Source organism: Serinus canaria, chromosome 15 (assembly GCF_022539315.1).
Source record: "Serinus canaria isolate serCan28SL12 chromosome 15, serCan2020, whole genome shotgun sequence".
NCBI lineage: Eukaryota > Metazoa > Chordata > Aves > Passeriformes > Fringillidae > Serinus > Serinus canaria.
In genome coordinates, this window is record NC_066329.1 from 11,713,076 (window position 1) to 11,735,856 (window position 22,781).

At 43.7% G+C, this 22,781-nt stretch overlaps 1 protein-coding gene across 1 annotated transcript in view; it reads right to left on the reverse strand.

Annotated features, from left to right (window-relative positions):
• Positions 1 to 7,224: 7,224 nt before the first annotated feature.
• Positions 7,225 to 22,781, reverse strand: part of SBNO1 (strawberry notch homolog 1) — a 31,244-nt gene continuing 15,687 nt past the window's right edge. Inside the window, exons 12-32 of the mRNA XM_030230791.2 lie at positions 22,645 to 22,750; positions 21,304 to 21,457; positions 21,036 to 21,218; positions 20,737 to 20,834; positions 19,913 to 20,064; positions 19,194 to 19,391; positions 18,752 to 18,922; positions 18,494 to 18,663; positions 17,646 to 17,777; positions 16,391 to 16,526; positions 15,861 to 15,973; positions 15,689 to 15,760; positions 15,148 to 15,247; positions 14,579 to 14,653; positions 14,183 to 14,329; positions 14,012 to 14,106; positions 13,814 to 13,906; positions 13,297 to 13,434; positions 12,720 to 12,796; positions 11,832 to 12,025; positions 7,225 to 10,954 (exon numbers count right to left, since the gene is read on the reverse strand). Coding sequence (XP_030086651.1) covers positions 10,812 to 10,954; positions 11,832 to 12,025; positions 12,720 to 12,796; positions 13,297 to 13,434; positions 13,814 to 13,906; positions 14,012 to 14,106; positions 14,183 to 14,329; positions 14,579 to 14,653; positions 15,148 to 15,247; positions 15,689 to 15,760; positions 15,861 to 15,973; positions 16,391 to 16,526; positions 17,646 to 17,777; positions 18,494 to 18,663; positions 18,752 to 18,922; positions 19,194 to 19,391; positions 19,913 to 20,064; positions 20,737 to 20,834; positions 21,036 to 21,218; positions 21,304 to 21,457; positions 22,645 to 22,750 — 2,747 coding nt within the window. The 3' untranslated portion in view covers positions 7,225 to 10,811. The remainder of the gene's footprint in view (positions 10,955 to 11,831; positions 12,026 to 12,719; positions 12,797 to 13,296; positions 13,435 to 13,813; positions 13,907 to 14,011; positions 14,107 to 14,182; positions 14,330 to 14,578; positions 14,654 to 15,147; positions 15,248 to 15,688; positions 15,761 to 15,860; positions 15,974 to 16,390; positions 16,527 to 17,645; positions 17,778 to 18,493; positions 18,664 to 18,751; positions 18,923 to 19,193; positions 19,392 to 19,912; positions 20,065 to 20,736; positions 20,835 to 21,035; positions 21,219 to 21,303; positions 21,458 to 22,644; positions 22,751 to 22,781) is intronic.

Below are 22,781 nucleotides of genomic sequence, written 5' to 3' on the forward strand. Positions count from 1 at the left end.
TAATTGTTGTCAGGCTTAATGAATTGAGTGACTTGGGGGTATTCTAACTGTCCCTTACCCACCACAGAGCCCCATGTAGCAGCAAGGGGAAAGAAGTGGGAAGTTTGTTCCTTTTCCTAGAGGGAGTTTATATTCAAATGCTTATTCCTGCTTTTCTGGTGATCCAGCATCGTACATAAAATAACCACAGATGCACCTTCAAGTTGCTCAGCACCAATTTAATTTTCGAGACTCCAAACTGCTCTGGTGCTACAACTAACACCATCAACCAAAATAAAAAGCCTCTGGTAGGACTAGACTGAAAATTAAGGTTTTTAAGTCTTGGGTGAAGGCAAGGTTTAACCTCTGTGGAAAGCACAAGCAGTAGAGACAAGTGAGCGTCATCTTTAACAAACAGCATTTTCAAAGAAGCTTTGCAGAGCTGAGTCCCTTTCTCACAGGGATTGTAATGAGCACCAGCTCCTGGTGCAGAACCTTTCCTTCCCCAGGGCACCCAGCACGTCCCTGGGGCAGTCTGGGACTCTGGCACAGAGGGAAAATTGTGCATTTTGTGCTTTTTTGGCATCAATGTTGCTCCTTTCTTATCGCTGTGCTACAGCTCCTTCCATTCCTGTCTCTGTTCCCCACAACAGCTTCCTGCTGATGCTACAAAGTTTCCCTCGTGCTTTTTTTGTTCCCAAGAGAAAGCTGACAGCCCTTGGTATCTCTCCTCTGTGATCTGCCTTTTCTGGCTGATATGTGCTGCCTACTGCCCCATCTTCACCAAAATGCAGAAAGCCAACATAATCCTGAATAAAAATACACGTTCCTCTGCTCCACCCTTTTGCCTTCTTACAGCTCAAAATCCTCTGGAAGCTCTAGATTGCTCTCCTCCAGGGAAAAGAGCCCTCTGAGACTGTCTGCAAGGAGGGCTGTGGTACAGGGTCCAACACAGGAGTGCGGCAGCAGCAGCCAGAGCCAGGCCCCAGGAAATCCTTGCAACAATTTCAGGTGGATTCCCAATTTCAGGTGGATTCCTATTCCGGACATGCTTTCCCCCTTAAATCCTCCCTGACAAACTTCCCAGCCTAGCCCTGCTCCCCACTAGGAGATGGTTCCTCCCAGGGCCAGATGCCGTATTATCTGGAGCGACTTTCCCTCCCAGCCTTGTTTTCCTCCTACTCCTGAGTCCTTTGTCTGGCTGCCAAGTGGAGCAGCCCTGCCAGGCAGACAGCTGCTCCGCATCGCCGCGCGGGTGCTGCCCTATGGGCTGCGGAGCCGACTCCAGCCCGTTCCATCTCCGAGGGGGACGCTCTGCCTCCGAGGTGTCTGTACCGGCAGGAGAAAAAGCAAACAGCACCTGTAAAGCTGTAGGATGGGGCTGGAAAGGTTCAAGATAAAGAGGCCTTGATGGTGCTCTGGGTTTACTTCTGAGACAGCGTGAGTAGAGAGCCTGCTCTCTCCTGCTCTGGCTGGAGGTCTCCCTGGAGGACCACAGAGGAGGAATGAGAAGTTTCCAAGCCCGCAGCCACAAAAGCACAGGCCTGGAATCTCTCTAATGAAAGTTTTCCTCTTTGCAGTTTGCCAGGCAAACAAGCACCAGGCACCAATATCAAAACCAGCCCAGATTCCAATGAAAACCAGCAAAGAAATATTAGAGTAGAAATGAAACTGCTTCATTTTCCTTGGTAAGCACTGGCAAATAAAACTACAGAGCTGAGGAGAGGAGAGGAGAGGAGGAGGAGAGGAGAGGAGAGGAGAGGAGAGGACGAGGAGAGGAGAGGAGAGGAGAGGAGAGGAGAGGAGAGGAGAGGAGAGGACGAGGAGAGGACGAGGAGAGCGAGAGGAGAGGACGAGGAGAGGAGAGGAGAGGAGAGCGAGACGGAGAGGAGAGGAGATGAGAGGAGAGGAGAGGAGAGGAGAGGAGAGGAGAGGAGAGGAGAGGAGAGGAGAGGAGAGGAGAGGAGAGGAGAGGAGAGGAGAGGGAGGAGAGGAGAGGAGAGGAGAGGAGAGGAGAGGAGAGGAGAGGAGAGGAGAGGAGAGGAGAGGAGAGGAGAGGAGAGGAGAGGAGAGGAGAGGAGAGGAGAGGAGAGGAGAGGAGAGGAGAGGAGAGGAGAGGAGAGGAGAGGAGAGGAGAGGATGGTGGGGCTTGGGCTAAGGGGCTCCTCCTTCCTTGCTGTTGCTTGCAGGGATGGAATATCACTTTATCCCCACATTACAGGGATTCTCTGCATCATCTTTCCAGACAAGCGAGTGCTCCACCCTGCCCGATTCCTTCAGTTTGCCTGGAAGGACTCTCCCTGCTTGCTGGACTCCTGCCTCCCTCCCACTCCTGAGCCCTTGAAGGCTGTGCCAAGGAGTGAGCTGGCACTGCCGGGCTGCGGCACGGCCCTGCCTCTGCCTCCCTCCCCGTGCTGCTGTGGGCCCGGGGCAGGGAATACCCCACCCTTTGGCTGGGGCAGAGGAGGCTCAGAGACTTGCTTTCATCCCAGCCCTGTCTGGGAAAGCTCCCGAACCTGCTCTGCGTCTGGGAGTGCAGGAATCCACAGCAGCAAAGCTGAGTGTTGGCTCGCCTGGAGTGATTCCTGGAGAAAGGCTGGTGTCAAACACCCCTGTCCATGTGAAATAACCATCCACGTGGCACCTGTGAGAGCTGCAGATTCAAACCACAGTTTAAAGGGACACATTGGGGTTAAGCCCCATAGAAAACCACCTGAGAGCAAAGCAAGTGTCACCTGACCGGTGTCATATGCCTGAAACAAATAATGAGAAGCACAAACACTTCTGTCCCTCAGAGCCTCCCTGTAGCACCAACTGTGCAGCCTGATGGGAGCATCTCTAATTGCTTTGTGACTGGTCATTTGAGCAGAGGAAGTGGAGGAGAGAGTGAAAGCAAAGCCCAGGGCTGGAAAATGGAAATGACTGTAAAGAAAGGAATGTGGAGCTTCACAACAACCCAGAGTTGGCGGGGGAGAAAAGAGCAGGGTGAAGGGGGAAGGAGGAAAAGCAAGAGGTAAATCAGGGTGACAGGACAGCACGGTCCGAGCGCCGTTTGTGGCACGGGCGGCCCCTCAGTGTCTCTGCCGGTGCCACACAGCCCTTGGCTGGCACTGCCGGGCACGGCACTTCTTCCCTCACCAGACCACAGCCCAGACACAGCTTTTGCCAGGATGAGTCTAAACCGTCTGCTGAGCTCCTACCCCAGGACACTGCTCAGAGCAGAAGGGAGAGCCCTGAAATCTCTTGCCAAGCTGGTGTCTGTGTGTGAGGACCAGTGGTGTGAAGCCTGTGTGCCCAGCCCTGGGTGCAGAGTCTTGCAGCACAAATCCCCTCTCCCGGTGGAGGCACTGGGACAGGGTGATGCTAAACACAAAGTATTTTTAGCGAGCCAAACGATCAAACTCTGCCTAAACATCTACCTGGAGAGCGACAGCAGCCTCCTGCCCTGGCACACTGCCTAAAAACCCCTTCTTCCCTCGACAAAAGCAAGAAGGGGAGGCCGTGATGTCTCCCCGGATCTCTGGGAGGGGACAGGCAGAGGGTGCTCCCCACGGAGCAGAGGCAGCTGCCCCGGCAGATGCTGCAGCCTGGCAGCCGCCCGCCGTCCCCGTGCTCTGTGTGCACAGAAAGGGAGGGACGATCCCGGATGTGAAGGATTTACAGCCCTGGCAGACGCCGGTGACGGGCGATGGCTCGGTCGGGAATTGAAGCAGTGCAGTGCGAGGCCGAGCCTTGCCAGCGATCAGACACCGCGGCGGAGCCCGAGGCCCCAGAGGGGCTGCAGGAGGCCAGGCCGGGCCCTGGCATCCTCTCCAGGAGCCTCCCCTCTCCAGGAGCTCGTGGGCCTGGGATGGGCTTTTCTCTTGACACAGGGGAGGGAGGAAACCAGGGCTGTGCTCCAGCCCACCCCGGGAGCAGCAAAGGGCCGGGGGATGCGGGGGGCTCAGCAGCCCGGGCTGGGGGCAGCAGAGCTGGAGCCCTTCTCTAAAGCAAGCAGGAGCTGTTGAAGGTCCCGATCCCAAGGGCTGCCTGCACGGAGAGGCTCTGCCCTGTCCCAAAGCCCAGCATTCCCACATGGAGAGGGAATACAGGGAATTGTGCAGGCTCAGATCGTTACCGTTCCATTGCCTCACGTTTGTATTCCCTCCAAGTAACTTCAGGGCAGACCTTACCCGGGAGGGATTCAATCACTTGCACCCTGGTTTATGATTTAACTCACTCTGCCTAAGCCAACACAGAGCTCTGCTCATGTCCTGCAATTCATTGTGCATTTAGCAGGCAAAGTTGGTTCTTCCACTTTATAAATGTGGAAGGAACACACAAACCAGACCTGGACTTCTAAAGGAAGAGGCTGTCAGCTCCTGCACTGCCTCGCTGGCATTTTTAAGGTGTATTATTTACATGCTGGAAAGGAGCCAACCAAAACCTCTCTTAAGAAATTTCTCCCTTACTTGCAGAACAAAGTCTACTGCTTTGTGAAAATGAATAATTAAATTCTGAGGTTTGGGCATCTTCATTTATTGCTGAGATCTTGGCATCATCACTTTTCCATATTTGGGGAAAATGAGAATAAAAGTCAATGTTAAATGATGTACAAAACTAAGATTAGTCTGTTTACCCCAGACTAACTCTTTGGATAAAGGAAAACTATTTTCATACTTTGCATAAAATATGCATGAAATATGAAGTAGATATTTTCCAATCTTGATATATTTTTTATAAACCCTTCTCTCTTTTTTATGCCCAACACGATTAGCACTTCAAGAATGTTGTGAGTTTGCTCTTAACTACCAATAAAACCAGTTTGATTTACCAGTGACATTAACCAGGTTAAGTGCCAGGATTCAAGTGGATTGGAAGAAAAGCTGTTTGGATCACTAGAACATGACTTCTGCTAGTCTGAGGGATCCTAAAATGGTGTGACAATGAGTGTGTTCATTGGGCGTACATGCGTTGCTGAAAGGCGTTCCAGCATCTCTGTGGGAAAATTCCAGAACAGAAAATTAAAAGGGGAAAGAAAAAAAAAAATCCCAAAGTAGCAATTTATTTAACAAATTTTTTACCAAAAAAGAAAGACCTGAGTATGGAGTCCATCATGTTTCTGTTTGTCATCTTTGGGGGTATAAATCTTTCTAAACACTGCTGATGTTTTACTGCCAGGCACTCCAAGTCCTGCTGCTCTGGGGACATTTGGGACACAGCACAACCCCAGGCTGCAGGATGGAGAGTTTCAGCTTGGTTCCCATTAGGGCAGGCAATAAAAACACCTCACACAACTCAGCTGAAATCCTACGTGGCTTTGGGATTCTGTCACCTTGGACCATTAAAGGTGGAGACCGAACAAGTATTAATGGCAAAGCCCTACTCAAAAAAAATCAGTGTATCCTTTGTGCAGAGCAGATTCCCAGTGAGTTACTGCAGGGCTGGGGTACAGGGAAGGTGCCGAGGCAGTGAACACCCACCTCCAATAAAACTCAATATGTCAATGACTGAAAAATAAATCAAATTACTTGGCAAATAAAAATGTGATTCTGTGAGTGCAAGGAAGCTGGCATTTTCCTGGTTATCTTCTCCAAGACAGGAAGAAGAGACATAAATATATATGGCATCAGAAACGGCAGCAGAAATGTCTCTTTATCCTTCCCAGTACAAATTAAGTGTAGGAAAACTACTCCTCCACAAGGTCCCTGTCACTGGAGTGATGCCCCAAGCACAGCTAAGTTCAGAGACACCAAACAAAGTCAGCTCTTACAAAATAAAATGTAACACACGTTGGTTCAGGTACTGACACTGCAGGACAACACTTAAATCTGAACATACTTCTGTATTTTGGTTTAGCTGCCTGTTCTAAGTGCACCAAATGCTTCACTTTGAGCTTCCACCCAGACATCTCAGGATCCTTCACACACAGGGCACCAGGTTCACAGAATCCTGGGTATTGGTTCAGGACACAGCAGGCAAAAGATTTCTTCCATGAGTTTTGGCCTCAGCTTAACCCTGTCCAGTTCCTATTCTTGAATCCTAGAGGTGCCTCAAATCCCTTTCACTCAAAAATTATTTTGGGCCAATAAAGAAACAACAAAGCACATCAGACTCAGGAAGTTCTCTGCAGGTTTTTATGTCTCACTCTATTCAGCAGAAGCTTTTAGGGTCAACCTTCCTGCAGCTGTTTTGAGGCTGAGAAACAGCACCTTACAGCCTTTTCTTCCCTGTTTTTCTCCTTAAGAAGAGATTTGCTGCTTTTCAAACTCCTTCCCCAACCGAAGCAGCCCCTGGGGCCGAGGCTGCTCCCAGGGAAGGGCAGCCCCGAGGTTTCCCGGGTCCTGCCGGGCCGTGGTTGTCACTTTGTTCCTGCTGCCAGCCCCGTCCCCCTGCAGCCCTAGCAGGAACCAAAGGCTCAGCTGCCAGCACGGACACCAGCACCCCCTGAGCTCTCAGCACTCCCCGTTTAAAGCTCACCGTGACCACAGAAACTTCCAGAAGAATTTTGTTGCTATTTGCAGCTGCACACTTCTCACCCTGGCTCAGACTTGGCAAACCATTGAATTCAGGGAACAACTGCAGGGGCACAGTCCTGCCCTGCAGCTGGGGAAGGGCCAAACCCACGGCACAGCTGCTGCAAGCTCAAGGGATAACTAAGAGACAGTTAATGGGATTTCTTACTCATCTCCAACCTCGATAGAAATATATTATTTTTTACCGGCAATTAAAAACCTGCGCTGTTTTTTTTCCCAAGGTAAGAAAGTTTCATTATGCTCATTTTGCACATTTAGACATGACAGGAAGCTCAACTTTTTTCCAGGAAAATGCTACAATAGACACATCTTTTCTGCTCTCAATCACTGCCATTCTAGAGCACTTTTAAGCCAGTTCACATTTAATATGAAAGCAGTAATAGACTTTGGTATGTTAGAACTTAATTCTAGAACTCTGATTTTTGAAGCTTACTGAATGCACAGCTGGGGATACCAAAAAGTGGAAGAAAATAGGAATATTTCTAGGATTAAAGCTCAAGTTCTAAAATACTGAAAGGACTGAAGGAAACAATCTGCATGAAAACTCAAATATTTGTTTCTGTGATACAGCCACTAAGTGAACATGCACCACTGAAAGACATTGGGTCCATTTCTCTCAAGGGAATGCATTTTACACTAAAAATGTAGAATAAACCCACAGAGCATCAAAAGGATCATGGGAGACAGACAACGAGGTTTTGAAAAAAAAATGATGACAACACATAACATCCACAATGTACACACACACCCTGGAAGGTTTATATATGCTCTATATATATTTCAAAGTACACACAAGCTGCCCATGTGGCAGGTTGAGAAAATAGGAATACATCTTGGGAAGGTCATGAAGGAAAAAACCACAGAGGAAAACGAGAGTTATTTACATTCAATAATTCAGTAGCCTTTAACACCTCTATATACAAACAGGCTCTATTTATGTACAGACTGCACTGGGAGCCAAGTGAAGTTATTCCAAACACAAAAGAAAAATACAAAACCCCTTGATAATTCACTTGAACAAGCGTTTACAGGTTGCAGAGATTTCTCCATTTACAAAGAAAATACTACACATGGAACAGAGAACTTGCATCTTTGGGGAACTTTCAGTCCTTACAAGATGAGTGTGCTCCCAATGAACCACACAGCCACTGGAAAAAGTGGAATACTTGCAGTGCAAGGAGGTTTTGAGGGGGTTATAATTGCATTTGTCATGCCAGACATATCTTAATTATGAAACTAGTTAACAAGTCATAATTGAGTTGCTGTCAAGGGAGTTGGAAAAGAGAACCCAAAATTTGGGTTTTCAGTTCCCTAAGCAACTCAAGTATGTACCTTCCCCTTCTGCAGCACAATTCCAAAATCCACACAGTACAGAAGTTGCTGCCATTTTCCACGTGGCATTGCCCCTGTTACAGAACCCTCTGTCCTTTATCGGCTTTATACCAATTTCAGATGTACACAGCATTTTGTATTTCATTTTGTACAAAGCAGATCAATACCCCACAAGCAGGAAAATACAGACACCACCCTTGACTGGCCTGGTGATTTATGATGCAATAATTGGTCTTGTTTTCCTCCCCAGGAAGATGTTTGTCTCACAGGCAGTGCTGCAAAGGGACACGAGTCACTGTTCTTACCCCATCCAGGGCAATTTACTTTCCCTTTCTCCCCAAGCTTTATCAGCAGCTCATGCAGGGAACAAATGCCAAAATCCACACCCCAAGCACCGAGTAGGAATTTTCAAGAGAGAAAATATTGCTGTGGCTTGAAAGCTGTTTTCTTTTTTTTGATGTTAACTTTCAAGATGTTACAACAGTCCAGAGCTGTGGCTGCAGCTGTGTTAGTAAGTGGATGGCAAAGCCAAGGCAGTGATGGTGCAAGGAGCAGGCAAAGAAGAGCAAGTAGAGGAATGGATTTCTGGAACAGGAACAGTTCTTATGGATCTTGGAAGTACTGTCAGCTTTGTTCCCCTCCAGGGGACACAAGTCCATGGGAAGTTCAAAAGGTTGAAGCAAAATAGTGCTGTTTGCTCATCAATACAGGGAATATCATATTTGCTCATCCCAACAATCAAAGTGAGCACACCAGGCTGAGAAGAGCACTTAGGAACCAAGTGTATTTAAATCATTATTAAAAAAAAATTTAAAATCATTAATTGTGAGTCTACCACTCTCAGAACTATTTTACTGAGGAACAAGACCTAAAACGTTATGTCACCATCTCAGATGGCAGAAGTTTCTACAGCAAGTAACAATTAAGCAGCAGCCACACACAGCCTGTCGTTACTGGCAGTTTGGTTTGCTGTCTGCTGCAGTAGTAATCTGTCAACACACTCCTCAAAATCCCAGCCCTGCTCCTGGAATGGGTGCCAAATACATCCCCTGGTGGGTACAGAACACAGGAACAGCCTCCCCCACACCCTGTGCTCTAGAGTTTGCCAGGGCATCATCAGCTCCCAGTCTATGACAGTGCTCAGCTCTCCTCCCCTGCTCCCAGCAGACTGAAGATCCCCCAGCACTGAGCACCTGCATCCCAGGTATTTACAGAGGTGCAGCAGGGCAGGGGGAGCAGGGGATTTATTCCAGATCTCCATTTCCAGCTGTCCCAAGCATGAGCAGGGGATTCATCCCTCCTGACCACTTCAGGCTGGGGCTGAGGGAATTGGGCAAACTTCCTTCCCTGTCAAGTCTCCCTTCCCTCCTTCTCTTGGTGACCACACCAAGCTACTGGCACAGGGAGCATTAACTGAGCCTCAGGAGCAATAATTCCATAAGGGAATCCCCTTCTTCTGCCCCACTCTTTCTGACCCTTGAGTGGCTCACCAAGTGCTTCAGAGGTGCCACACCTGCAGCCATCCTGCTCTGGAACTGAGCCTTCCTTAAAACACACACGGAGCTTTAGGCAGAGTTTAGCCCTTGCCTCATGAGCGAGTTCAGCCGAGAGATTTGGGCTGCAAGACAGAAGCCTGGTTAAAGCAGCCTGGAACATGCCAAGTCCTGTCGAATTCCAATTGTGCAGACTTGTTAGTTTTTTTTGGAATATGGTGATTGCCTAAACAAGACTCCACTTCTTGTTAGTACAATAACTTTTATTTGACATCTACAAGATCATTATCTTGTAGTTTTTTGGACAGGTTTATACAATCTCAATTTTTCAATAGTGCAACCTGTGCAAGCAAGAAATGACAAACATTGTCCTTCACTTTCTTATAAACATCTACTATTATAGGCAAAACAAAACTTACCCATATTATAGATAAGTGACTATTCACATTTGTACATTACAATTTCTTTTAAACAGCTCCAGATAAACTCTACAATGTCTTACAACATATTAAACATAACAGAAACAGCACATACAGCGGAACCCTCAAGTGTTTCCCATTCTCTAATTTACAGCTCAAGTAAGGTTTCATCTTAAAAGTGACAAATTAAATTATGTTAATGAAGTAAAAAATATAAGATTGTATGCGAGATGGAAGTGAATTTGCACTTAAGTTTCCATAACCACCTCAGATTAAGGAAATGCTTCAATTTAAGGAAAACAGGCATCCAGCCATCTTTGCAGTACACATTAGGAATACCATTAATACATTAAAAATGAACTAATTTTAATTTAAGATGTTTATCACAAAAAGAACATGTTGTAGACTCAAATATATAACTCCCAGGAGAGAACCAGAAAAAATGCAACACCTGGGTATAAACACTATAAAAATGCAATAACCAATGCTGTACAACTAAGATTGTGTTTCTCTCTGAATTCCTGTCTCGTGTGTTTATGCTGTCCATGCCCGTTTCCAAAGACATGCACTGTCAAACAGAAACTGGGAAGGAACCTGAATGCATGATGTGCAACCTCTAGGTTTCATGCTTTTATAAACTCAAATTGAAGAGAAAAACCCAATATATATTTTCTATATATATACTCAATACATGCATTCGAGATCTCCCACAGCAATGGCATCGATGCACTGCGTTAAACCCTGAGCACTGTATGACAAGATAAAAATAAAGCCTGCTTGGGGATTTTCAAGCATTTTCAAACAAATTGTGGTTTGTAGCTTAAAAGGCCAAAAGTAAAAGCAAACAGGAAGCACTACAGAGAGCATAAGGAAAGACAGATGCACCACCATAAACAACTGCTGGCTTTCAGTTCTACCAACCTTTTTAGATCTCTTTATTCCCAAAGTATTTGAGACACAACTGAACTGAAAAAGTTATATTTCTTTGGAATCTGTCCCTGATTTTTATGCAAGTGATATGCTTTTACAGCCTTTTCCTCAAACACCAAAGTCAACACCTGTGGCTTGTCCTCTTATGCGTTGTTGAGGTTGGTGATGCTCTGGGGGTGGTGCTGCTGCCAGATCTGCTGCTGCTGCACTGCGAGCTGCTGCGACTGGTCGGACGTCGACAGGAGGTTCACGAGGGGCGACACACAATTTGCAGGAATGATCAAACCTGAGAACAGCAACACATCAATGGTTTCATAAAAACACCATCAGCTGTGTTCATTAAGAGCTCAGGCTGAAGATTGCACCCTTTAGTTTATGCAACATTCAATAATGACTGTTCTGATGTCAAGTCAAATCAGCACAGCCACAAGTCCTGCTCCTCAGTCCTTCACATCCTTTAGGTTGTGAAGCAAGAGACAGAAGTTCTCATTTTGCCTGACAACATTTACTCTTATGTTACCTGCTGTCATGAGAAGTCAGCTATTTTTTGCTTTTCCAGTCTCACAAAAGTTGCATCACCATGGAAGTTTAAACATGGAAAAACCTACTTCCAACATCCTAGAAAACTGGTACTAGAGGAGGAGCTGCCATGATATTGGCACATCCACAGGAAGTCCAGATTTAACAAAACATTTGGAGAGTTTGGTTTCTGAGATCTCTGTTTTGAGGGCTTCACTATGAAGTTTAGTGAAGAGAAATTCTCGAAGTTTATGACTTCTGAAGTCCTACACATTTTCAGTAGCTCAAAAACCACGAAAACAATTACTTCAAAGGCCTACTGTTAATTGCCAAAAGTGGGGGGAAAAGTGGAGCCATTATGATGTCAGAGAACCTTGGCTGGAGCAGGCTGTGCATGACATTTTATCTGCAGTAAATCCAAAGAACTGAGATTAAGTGCTCCAAAGCCTGGCTGAAAAGAAACCCTCAATATATTGCATTGTAGATGGTAAAGCTGCACTTCTGCCCCTCCACAGCAGACAGGCCTGTTCTCTTTTAAACACCTTTATCCAAACTCAGCCACGTGGCTGCCACCAGAGAGCCACTGAGCAGACAGAGTCACCCCCTGCTCAGAGGGGCAGCAGAGGAGCAGCCCATGCACCCACCTACGATCCTCTGCCCATCCTCTGTCCTCAGGCGGACGATTTGCATTTTGACGTTGGTGCCACTGACGGAGGCCAGCACTCCTTCCACCTTTGTCCACACGCTCAGCACGGAGCCACACAGCACGTAGTAGGTCCTGCAGCGCAGCCCCACCTCACAGACCAGCCCCAGGCCTGCCTTCTTGCAATTGCCTCTCCTGCAGGCAGACAGAAAAGCTTTCAAAACCATTCTGTAACTAATTTCATTAAAAATCAGACTTGTGGTTATTGAACGTGCATTCAGAGTCAAGGAAGGGCTGCACACACACTAAGGGAAGGACACTGTGAGCACAGGCAATGGTAAAGCTTTGGGAAGGGTTGGCCTAGTTAAGCACCATCTACAAAATGCACAGACAGAGCTTGGAGTCAAAGATACCATCACTGAGGTCACCTGAGAGCTGGAGTATGTTACAGGACACTGGCATTTGATCAGGGTGCTTCAGAAGCTCCAATATTATTAATCTGAAACTTCTATCAGCTATGCAGTTCCTCAGGAATTCAGCCACACAGGAGGCAGCAGAGGAATAGCTGTTTCTGACATCCATCTCATCTCTGAACATTCCCCCAATAACATTTGAACTATCAGACTACAATAACAGAACAGATGAAGACACTTCAGGCACAAGCTACTCCTGAGTCACTCTGAGTGTAATTTACACATTAACACTCATCTCATGTATTGGGACTTCAGGGCATGTGCAAAGCTCAATCTTTTCTCACAGGCTGGGTCATTTGACTGGTCATGGGGGAATTTCCCTCACACAAGAAGCACAAGACTTTACAAGAGGAACAGAAGAAGAGCAGTGATAAACCAGTCCAAAGTGAAATGGCAGTTAAAGTACAAACACTGACCAGTAGGCGTGGGTGCAGGTGTCTGCAGAGGAGTTGTACTGCTCCAGCCAGTGTGGCAGAGCATCCTCAGAAGGTACCTGGAAGAGTCATCCAGAGTGGGAATGAAGTAAAACACATCAAAATTTACACAGAATAAAAATAATTTGGTTTTTATCGTGAGAAAGGAGGGAGCACCAGCATCAGGATGGTGTACAGAAGAAGAGCATCCTACATGATAATAATTTCAAATTATCCATCCCAAAGGATGAGCAAAATGCTTAAACACAGCAGAACCTCAGAGCTTTTTCAATAATCCACCTGATGAGAGTTTCCCTAAGTTATTGCAAATTCAACACTTGCTAGACCCTAAGGAACCTCATCTTTTATTACCACACCACAGATAATTTATATTCAGAAAGAAATTCAGAAATGGATATAGGAATGCCAAAATCATGTAGACCTGCTTAAAAAGACCCAAATAAAAGGTCTGTTCTGGGAAAAGTCTATTTTATTTTATACATAAATACAAAAAATAAAGCCCTTATAATTATTTTCAAACTTTTCTAAGTTAAAAAACAAGCATAACTTCAATGGTTACCTTCTTATATTTCTTTTTCAGGTCTGCACATGTTTCTAGTTTGAGTTGTTTCCCAGTATTTGGTCTGTATATCAAAAAAAGCTTCTTTTTAGGATTCACTTCTTTTACTAGAATTGCTGTTTTCTTGTTATTTCTTATCTGGAAAAAAAAAAGACAAACCAAAAGCTTTCTGAATTAACACATGATGAAACCATATTGTGTTCTTTAGAGTAATAAGAGTGTGTAATAGTACAATCAAGGACAGTAATACACCTCTAGAACACAGTAATCCACATTAACCTCACAGTGAAACCACAATTTCCTGGTGGAGGTTTAAGTAAGAGCTATTAATTTGGACTCATACGCCTATCAGAAAATATCCTGAGGAGATAATAGGAAGAATTTTATACTCAGTGTTATAAAAACCTTAAAATTAAAATTAAGGTAAGACAATGTATTTTGCAGAACTGAACAACTAAGTTTTTCAGTTTAGACCCCAAAACCTCTGAACATAATCCAAGAGACAGAAGAATCTTACCTGTAGTGATAAATAAAATCCATCATCTGGACCTGTTTGTTCTGCCCAGATCTTTGTTGCTTCATCCCAAGACATTCCTCTCTCCACACTGATCTACAAGAGAGCAGTGCAAGGGTATTTGAGTGAGAACAACTTTAAAATACTTACACAGGTGGGGACTGAACACATTCCTACAAAGATGATGAAGGATTAACTTACTGTGTACAGCTCTACATGTCCAGAGGTAGAATATCCAGGAGTTAAAAACTTCTTAACATCTGCCTTCCTCACTTTCTCATCCCCAGAGCCCAAATCTGAAAAGGAAAACAGTTGTATTCTGTTGCTCTGTTCTCACTGAAGTTCAAGAGCACTCTGAAATTATTAACTCACCTAAGATGCCCATGTCATATCTTCCATTCTTCTTAGCATTTTGAATAACTGCATTTAACGTGTCAGAGAAGTACTGGAACAAAGCATTCTGCTGATGGACTTCCATGCCAAGAATTCGATTCAGAAATTTCCCTATGTTGTTGTAATCTTAAAGAGTAAGAAATACACGTATAAGGTCAAAGATTAAGTTTGATAACTACAAGCCCTCAATCAGTATTCAAAGACTCTTACAAACACTATTTAAATACATTCTTTCAGAAATGCAGAAAACATTAAGTTCTCCAAAAAAGGTCACTTTTTAGATAGTTACAAGTTCAGTTCTGCTGCTGGGAATGCACTGTTGTGACATAAGATGTTCCCAGGGACATTCTACAGATACACTGAACACCCAAGTACCTTTATCAAGGGTCAGTATTCCAGATCTGTCTTCTACATTTATCAAGCCTACACCAATCAATCCTTGACGAACATCTAGGAAAGAGAAAGAAGTTCAATCATATCTGCTTTGCCACCTAAAAATAACCCAGTGAAGTAACAGCTTGTTGAGCCATAGGATCCGATTCCAAAGCCTCTGACACCCCTCACTTCCCATTATTGCAGCTTCTACCTAATGCATCAATAAGCAAGACACAGCTTTGCCTTCTGCAGGAAGCCCAGGCAGGAGAAAGCACCAATGGCACCATGCACGAGAACAGTTCCAACAGGCAATGGGAAAATGAAGATAAAATTCTGTTTATAATACACTGGCCAGGCAGATACAGAACATTCCTCACACTGAGAGTTCACAGATCTGGTTTCAAGTGTGAACTTCAACATTCAAGCAACGTGCACAGACTCTCACTGGGCGTTTACTCCCATCTGTCTCAGCTGATCATTTTAAACTGTAATAATGTTTTGCAGCTCTAACAGAATTTCCATTTTCTGTGTAGTGGAGAAGGATCAAACGGCAGCTGTCACAGCCTTACCTTTGAAGAAGTCTCCAGGAAAATCAGGAGGAGGTGAGACCATTGGGGAGTCCAAGTTCACAATGGATTTCATAACAATCTCTAGAGCATTTCTGCCATACTGTGTAAGAAAGAAAGTTGTTCTGTCAATGCCAACTAGTGTTTGTACAACACCTGTTAAACCATGCATGCCTGGAGTTATTTATAGTTCACAATTAAAAGCTTTTCTGTGCAATAGTGAAAGGAATTGTTTATCACCTTTATGTAGTGTAGTTTATAACTGAAAACAGCCCAGTCTTAATTTTTAATTAGAACTGCCAAATTAATCTTTCGTTATGGCAAAGGACACACATCATTTACTTAAGACTTTGATTGTTTGCAAGAGCAGAAAAGTGATTTACACACGCGTGTTCCACATGGCTTCACAAAAAGAATGATGGGTTATAGAAAGAGGCCTTCCATCAGCAAGAGATAAAGGTAAGGGATGGAGAGGAACCTTCAACAGGTCAGCTGTGGAATAAGGACCACAGCATGAGTTCTCCAACAGAAACAGAATTGTCACCTTATTGTCAAAATTGAATCTGCTGAGGTCTCGAGTTTCTGTGGCCCGTCTGTCCCCGTGGGTGAGGGCTCCCTGTTAAGACACATCATTGTCATTAGATACAATTTCTAAGAAAAAGAAATCTAAGTTGTATTTTCTCAAAGGAAGGATAAGACCTCTTGAAACATCTTACCAAACTCTCCAGTCTTTTTGCAACTATAGATGCAAATCTTTGCTCTCCTGCCAGTTCAGAAATGAGGAACACATACTCTGGAGCAGTCACTTGGTTGGATCTATGAGTTCTTCCTGGATAATTAAGTAGAAGCATGTAAATTACATAAATTCTATTTCACTGAATAGTTTTTTATTAAAATACGAATGGTGAAGAGCAAGGAAAAAAGGTAAAACTTAATCCTGCTTAAAATTAGTTTCTGCTGTAATACAGCAAATAGAAGGTAGCACAGAGACACTCTAAAAGTTGTGGCAACTTCTGTAAAGACACTTCATAGGTGAATGTAACTCCAAAGCTGCAGCCTAGGCTTGTTTGTGAGGTCTCTTTCAAAACTTTCAAGACAATTAGCTACAACCACAGATAAAGTTGATTCTGTTCATGGGTACAAGGAGGGGTCCTTGGAAGATGCCTACTCCATCAGATTTTCCACGTTAGCAGTAAGTTCAGTTATTATTCCTGATCTGCTGCACAGGACACAGTGAGTGATTTACCAAACTGCTGGATTGCTCTGTCCGCGCTCCACGGCAGCTCCAGGGTCATGTGAACCCTCCGCCTCTGGTTCTTGGCCCTGCGGTCTGCTTGCAGTGAGATACCAGAGCTGGCAGCCTCTGAGATGATGGCAATGTTCTATGATTGAGAAAAGAGCTCTTAGTTAGCAATAAATCCAAGATCAAGCTTCAGTTTCCAAAAAAAAAAAAAAAAATTTCTAGTTTTACAACTATTACCAAACATGGGTCTGGAATGGTTTCACTGTTACTGACAAGGCAGAGGGAGGGCAGCAAAGGTGTGGCTTTCTGTATCAGAGTCAGAAATGCTAATGAACTTTTCTGAGTGAAAGGAGGGGGTTTTGCTTTACTTTTCAACAACAACTCTCTGTGCAAACAAAGACTTGCCATCCCAGAGGGCCGGTCTCCCTGACACTGGCCTGTACTCTGAAGGAAAAGGGGAGGGACACAGGCTCGCTCCAATAGCAACCACCAGAAAAGACAAAATGTTGCTGCTAATGCTGTACAGGGAAGAGGATCCAGCCATTCCAGTGCCTGAATGCATTGCCTTGAAAGAATGTAAATGTTTGGACTGTGCACAAATCACTTACAGGAACCCGAGTTTTTACCCTCAAGTGTCACAAGGGACCACACAAGTTCCATGCACAGTGACATTTACTCCATTTGCCCTCTTGTGGCAGCACAGCCCAAGTGAACCACTGGGAAGGGCTTTCTCCCCCAGCTTATTTTATCAGATGCAATTCTACCATTATTCAGGTCAGGATTTTCCTTCAGAGTGCAACATTAAGGGCAGAAGTCACCACTCCTCCCAGTGTGACTTCTCAATCCTTGATAAGGTTTAATAGGCCCCACCTTTACCCTTCACCCCTCACTGTAAGTTTTCATACAGTGGTCTTCCCCATTTCCCAATTTAATTATTTCCTCCTGGAAGGGGAGGTGCACAGTGACCCAGATCAATGAATCAAAGATATGAATCACAAATCTACATGTAAAACACATATTGTTTTATAAAACCAGCTTAAAGGTGCCAGCTTTCAATTTGGCACATGGGTACAACTCAAGCACAGGCCACAGAGGTCACCCAAACTACAGCCTGACCTTTAAACACACTGATTTCAAAAACAAACCAGCAGAGTGCTTCTTAACTAGTACTTACACTACCTGCCAGTCACTGACAAATAGCTTAGAGTTACTATGGCATCTGCCACATTTGTCTAGAGTCTCTCTCTTCAAAGATTACCTTATCTCCATCCATGAACCTCTGCTTTTCTGTGATGTTCAGGATTTCAACGGGCACATCGAGTTCAGACCTTGACTCGTAGGAGATGCTGCCATCATCGTTGCTCACCACTCTGCCCTTGCGGCCGGTCATCTTCGGAGGGGAGGGAACACAAGCTCAGGGGGCAACACCAAAACCAGCCCAGCACCAAAAGCTCCAAGCAGCATTCTTTATCCATGCACCCACATTAAAATGCTCAGTAATTTACTCTGAGTGCAAAACTACTATTATCTGCCATGTGGAATATGACAGAGCAAATCTATGTAGAAATGATGATGCATTATGCCACTGTTCATAAGGGATTTACCAGCAGCACTAAGAAATTAAGCTGAACAGACTGCTTAGGCTGCCACTGATTTTAACAGGGTCTTTTAAATCACACTGATACTGCTACTTGATAAAAACAGGTAGCTTAAAAACATTTTTCTGAAGTTATTGAGAGATTAATTAATCAGGCTTTTCATCAACACATAAAGGTTCTTGATCTCCACTGCCTTGGAGGATGAGCTAAAGCTCCTGTCTGTTTAACACACACCAGCAGCAAATTGATTATAGCCAGTCAGAGAAACAGATCACAGTAAAACAAAAGAGAAACTGGTGTGATTTATCCAACCAGAAGCTATCAAATCTCAGAAATAATGTGTCCACCCACTCAGAGCTCACCCTGTATTCTATCACAATATTCAAATTTCTATTGAGAGGCATCAGCAGAGTAACCTCTGCTCTCATTCCTGAGATCACTGTCTAAAACTGATAAACAACCTCTTTAAAAACATACTTTTCTTCTTAATATGTGATCACCAGCCTACCTCTGCAACATTTTCAGGACCACCCAGTTCATCTATAAGCTCATCCAGTGTATTAGGTGGAAGATCTTCAGCCAGCTTTTCCAGTTTATCCAGCAGTTCTTTTTTCATTTGTTGGGCCCTTTCAACAGCATCCTGACTTGTTACAAAGCTGCTGTTTGTGTTACTGTTTGCTGAAAGTTAAGAAAGACTCTTTGAGATTTAGAATTTTATTGCCTAACTGCTAGGAAATGAATCAACATCAAAGAAAGCTGCTCTTACCAGACGTGTTGGTACTAGAAGTGGTGGTTCCAACAGTGGAAGTGAAGCAGCTGGGTCGTTTGGATCCCAGACCAGAGGCTAGTAAGGCACTTTGAATAGAATCTGGGTCTATGCTCTTCTTCTTTTTCTTTTCTTTATTTTTTTTATGCTCTTTTCTAATCAACCAGGGATCTGAAGTTAAATAAAAGTGTCAAACATTTATTAAGCAGCCATCCATCCCTTTGAAATACATTCTCACTGCATAAAGTGACTTACAAAAGTCTGAACTCTAGTGTACAAAAATCTAATTGAAATTTCACATTCTACTAATTGCAGTCTCCCTGGAACTAAACTGCCTGCTTAGTAAACATTCATCTGTGGCTCGCTGAAATGTTTGGGAAGACCTTCTGCTTACTCTCTGCAAATACAGCTACTTTCTTGATGAAACTTAAGAGTGTCTTACCATCTTCATCATCTTCACTGGATTCATCTCTGAAGGGGTTGAAGTCATCATCGTCTCCAGAACTCAGAAATTTGGAGCTCTCATTGTCACTTTCTTCATTGTCTGAAGCATCAGACTCACTTTCACTCTCATCAGAGCTGCTCCCTGCAAGGCCACCTGTTTTGCGGGCTTTTTTGGCTTCTCTGCTTATTTCTTCACCTAATTCCATCATCCCACAAGAAAGAGAAGTTAGTTTAACTTTGTAGTCTACACACTTTGAGGTCTGTTTTACCATACAAACTAGAAAAATATTCAACTTTTGAAAACACAACTTTTAAAAAGAATCTAGGCTTTAAGCAAGATCTCTCTCCCAAGGTTTTAAGATAATCAGTTTGGGAAGGGGGTGGTATTAGGCTTCTCTTCATTGAGCCTCAAGATAAAAAAAGTTGCCTGAGTGACTACATCAGGAAGTGATCTGACAGAGACAAGGTATTTTGGGATATGGTTCCATAGCAGATCAACCCAATTTTGAGCAAAATTAACTGAAATTTACAGGCTATATTGCTTATCAGCAATTTAACATCTATTAATGGCAACTTCTAACAACAGCCTTAAGAGATCTACAATACATTCCCTTTCAAGGATGACTGTAGAGCTTTTTCCCCACACAAAGTTCACTCTTAGGCAGCTCTGAAGTTGCCAATTTCACTGTGGCATTGGTGTAGGAACTCCAGAATTACCTTTTCGTTTCTTTACTTTGTTCTCCTTGCAAGGGCTGTCTCGGGGTGAATTGTTATTACTTTGAGCAGTCAGGTCAATTCCCAACAAGCTGAACAGCTTCTTCCTGTCAGGAGCTGGAAAGTGCTTCTCAATAAGAGACTGGAATACTCCTCTGTTTAAGAAAAAAGGGTTGCTCAGTGGAATTTACATTTATTTAAAGTACAAACCTGTAACAGTGAACAGCTTGCTTGACTTCTCTGAAGAATGACTCCTTGTGAGTGCAGTTGGGCACTCTCTGTATTATCACCCACATTACTGTACTTGCCACTTTCTTAAAAGTAGGACACATGTCTTTTACAGCATTGTTACAACTTGTTAAATTTGTTTTTGGTAACAAGTGGCATTGCTACTGCCATTTTTTAATTGCTCAATTTAAGTAAAAGATTAAGTTAATAAATTAAGATTTTCAGCAAGGCAGCCTTGGGATTGGCTCTGGTCCCTCTGATCAAAGACGAAGTCATGGTCTGTCACTTGCTCTGGTATAAATGCAGCACACACTTGGCAGGTCTCCCCACCCTCCCAGTTTGAGAACAGTACAAGCTGTTCACACCTGAAAACATCAGTTTGGAATGCCAGGAGAACCAGGAGACTATCACTGCCTCACCTGAGCAGTGCTGCCAGATTTTAGGTACAAGCAGTTTCAGTAAAGAACATCACTACTAAAGGATTCCCAAGCTTCTGTGCACTGGTACACATGTGACACACAGAAGGACAAATGACTACACACACACTATGCTGGATGAAGGTCAGTTTTGTAAAGAACAGTTTTAAAATTCAGTCTTACTTTGCTGTAGAAACAAAGTCATTCAATTCCCCACCACCTTCCTCCAAAGCTTCCAATGTTCTTGCTTCTCCTGTCGACTGCAGGCCAATGACAACGCACTGAAGGACAAATGAATACCAGACAGTGTCACTATGACTGAGCTGTAAGTTTATTTTGCCTGAATTTCTGCTCATTAGATACCATGAAGTACAAAAGCATGCTCCTACTATGGCTGAAAACATTTGTATTATATATATAAATTTAATCTAATAGCTTTACATTTAAGACAAATGTTTAAAAATCAGTCTTGATCAACTTACTTTGCCATTCTTGATTTCTTCCCGAGCCAGCTGCACCACTCTCTTCACCTTTGAGGCTATGCAAAGGTACTTGAAAAACCTCTGGTGAGCTGACCAGAACTGACCCCACATGGATTTCTTCATGCGCTGCTCTGCATCGATGAGATCGGCCGCTTGCTGAAACCTCTCTCGAGCACTGACCCACTAAACAAGAAAAGGAGCATTCAAATTTCCACCAACTCCAACCTCTCAGAACTCAGAGAAAGCAAATTTAAAACTGGGTTCTTACCAGTTTCACAGACTTATTGTACATTTTAACATATTCCTGTGAGAGCAGAACTTCGTCGATTTTGAAAGTTACACCTGAAAAACTCAACTGTCTGGCTATGTACATTCCTCTCAGCTTCATATCCATAGCAACTATTTCCATGGCACCAACACCTCTAAAATAAAGGAACAATTTAAGTCCACGTTAGAATTTTCAAAAGCAAGGATTTGTTAAAAAAAGGCCTCAAAACACAACCTCAAGAACTTTAGAAAAAAACAGCTTATAAATGTGAAGGAATGTTTTCAAAATATTTTGAAATTTAGTCTTAACATTTACAAAGCAGAGATAAAATTTTATGTAAAGTGTATCCCAAGAGGTAAAACTCAGTTACTTTTTTCCCAAATGACCTAGGATGAATTAGGTGAAAGTAACTTATAAATTTGAACTGGATAACAAAGTTGGTCCAAATATCAGCAAATTCTTGCATTCTCATTTTATAAACTGCTAATGATTTTAAATAATACAAACCATTTTAGGTTATTCAGATTTATGCTGATATGAAAATTATTTAATTACTAAGTAACCTCATTTCTCTTCAACAGCAACACACCTTGAGAGCACAGAAGTCACCTACAAAACAGCTGACTGCTACTCACAGGCTTGGGGCTCCAACTTCATTATTGCTTATTTGATATGCACCCAGTAATGAAGAGAAGCTACACTTGCACAGTCCAGGAAAACCACACATCATGTAGATGGTAAACAAGATGTATCCTAAACCCTATTGTGGCATTCTGAAGTGTTCAAAATTCTTTTTGAGTAGGCAAAGCAAGATGCTCACCCACCACAGAATGCGGCAGCAGCCTTTTCCTCCTGACCTCTTGCATTCAGTATTATTAGTATGTTCTGAAACACCAAGTACCTTGTAACAGCACAAAGAATTTCCCTGAACTGGGTTCTTATGCCAATAAGCACAAGATTTCCTCCTGTTAAATTGCCTACGATGAATGCATAAACATTAGAGGCCTTCTACAAATAGGGAGCCATTAACTACACTGAGCATACTCGCTACAATACAGGGTGTTTTCATGGGGAGCAGCAAAGTATTTTGCTTTCCTAACACCCACATTTTCGAGAGGCCTCTTTTCCCAGAAAGCTTTTAAAGCTCTCAAAATTTTCTGTGAACAAAGGAAATATCTTATTTTTCACCACTTACGGTAAATAACATTTCTGCTACATTTAGAAGCCAGGGTTCTTATTGTGACAGGACATGCTTGTAAAGGACTACAGAATGAAGACAAGAACTGGGAGTACAGTCAGCCACAACCCTGTGCATTCTGCTGTAGGTCTTTGAAACTTTACCTTCTTTCAACAGCCTGAATAAAATCACTGAATTCCCTAAATGGAGTTCCTTCACCCCATATTCCAAGACGGTTCATATATGCCATGTTTCTTGGCTCAGATGCACCTAAAAAGAGAAACATAAATCTGTACCAGTG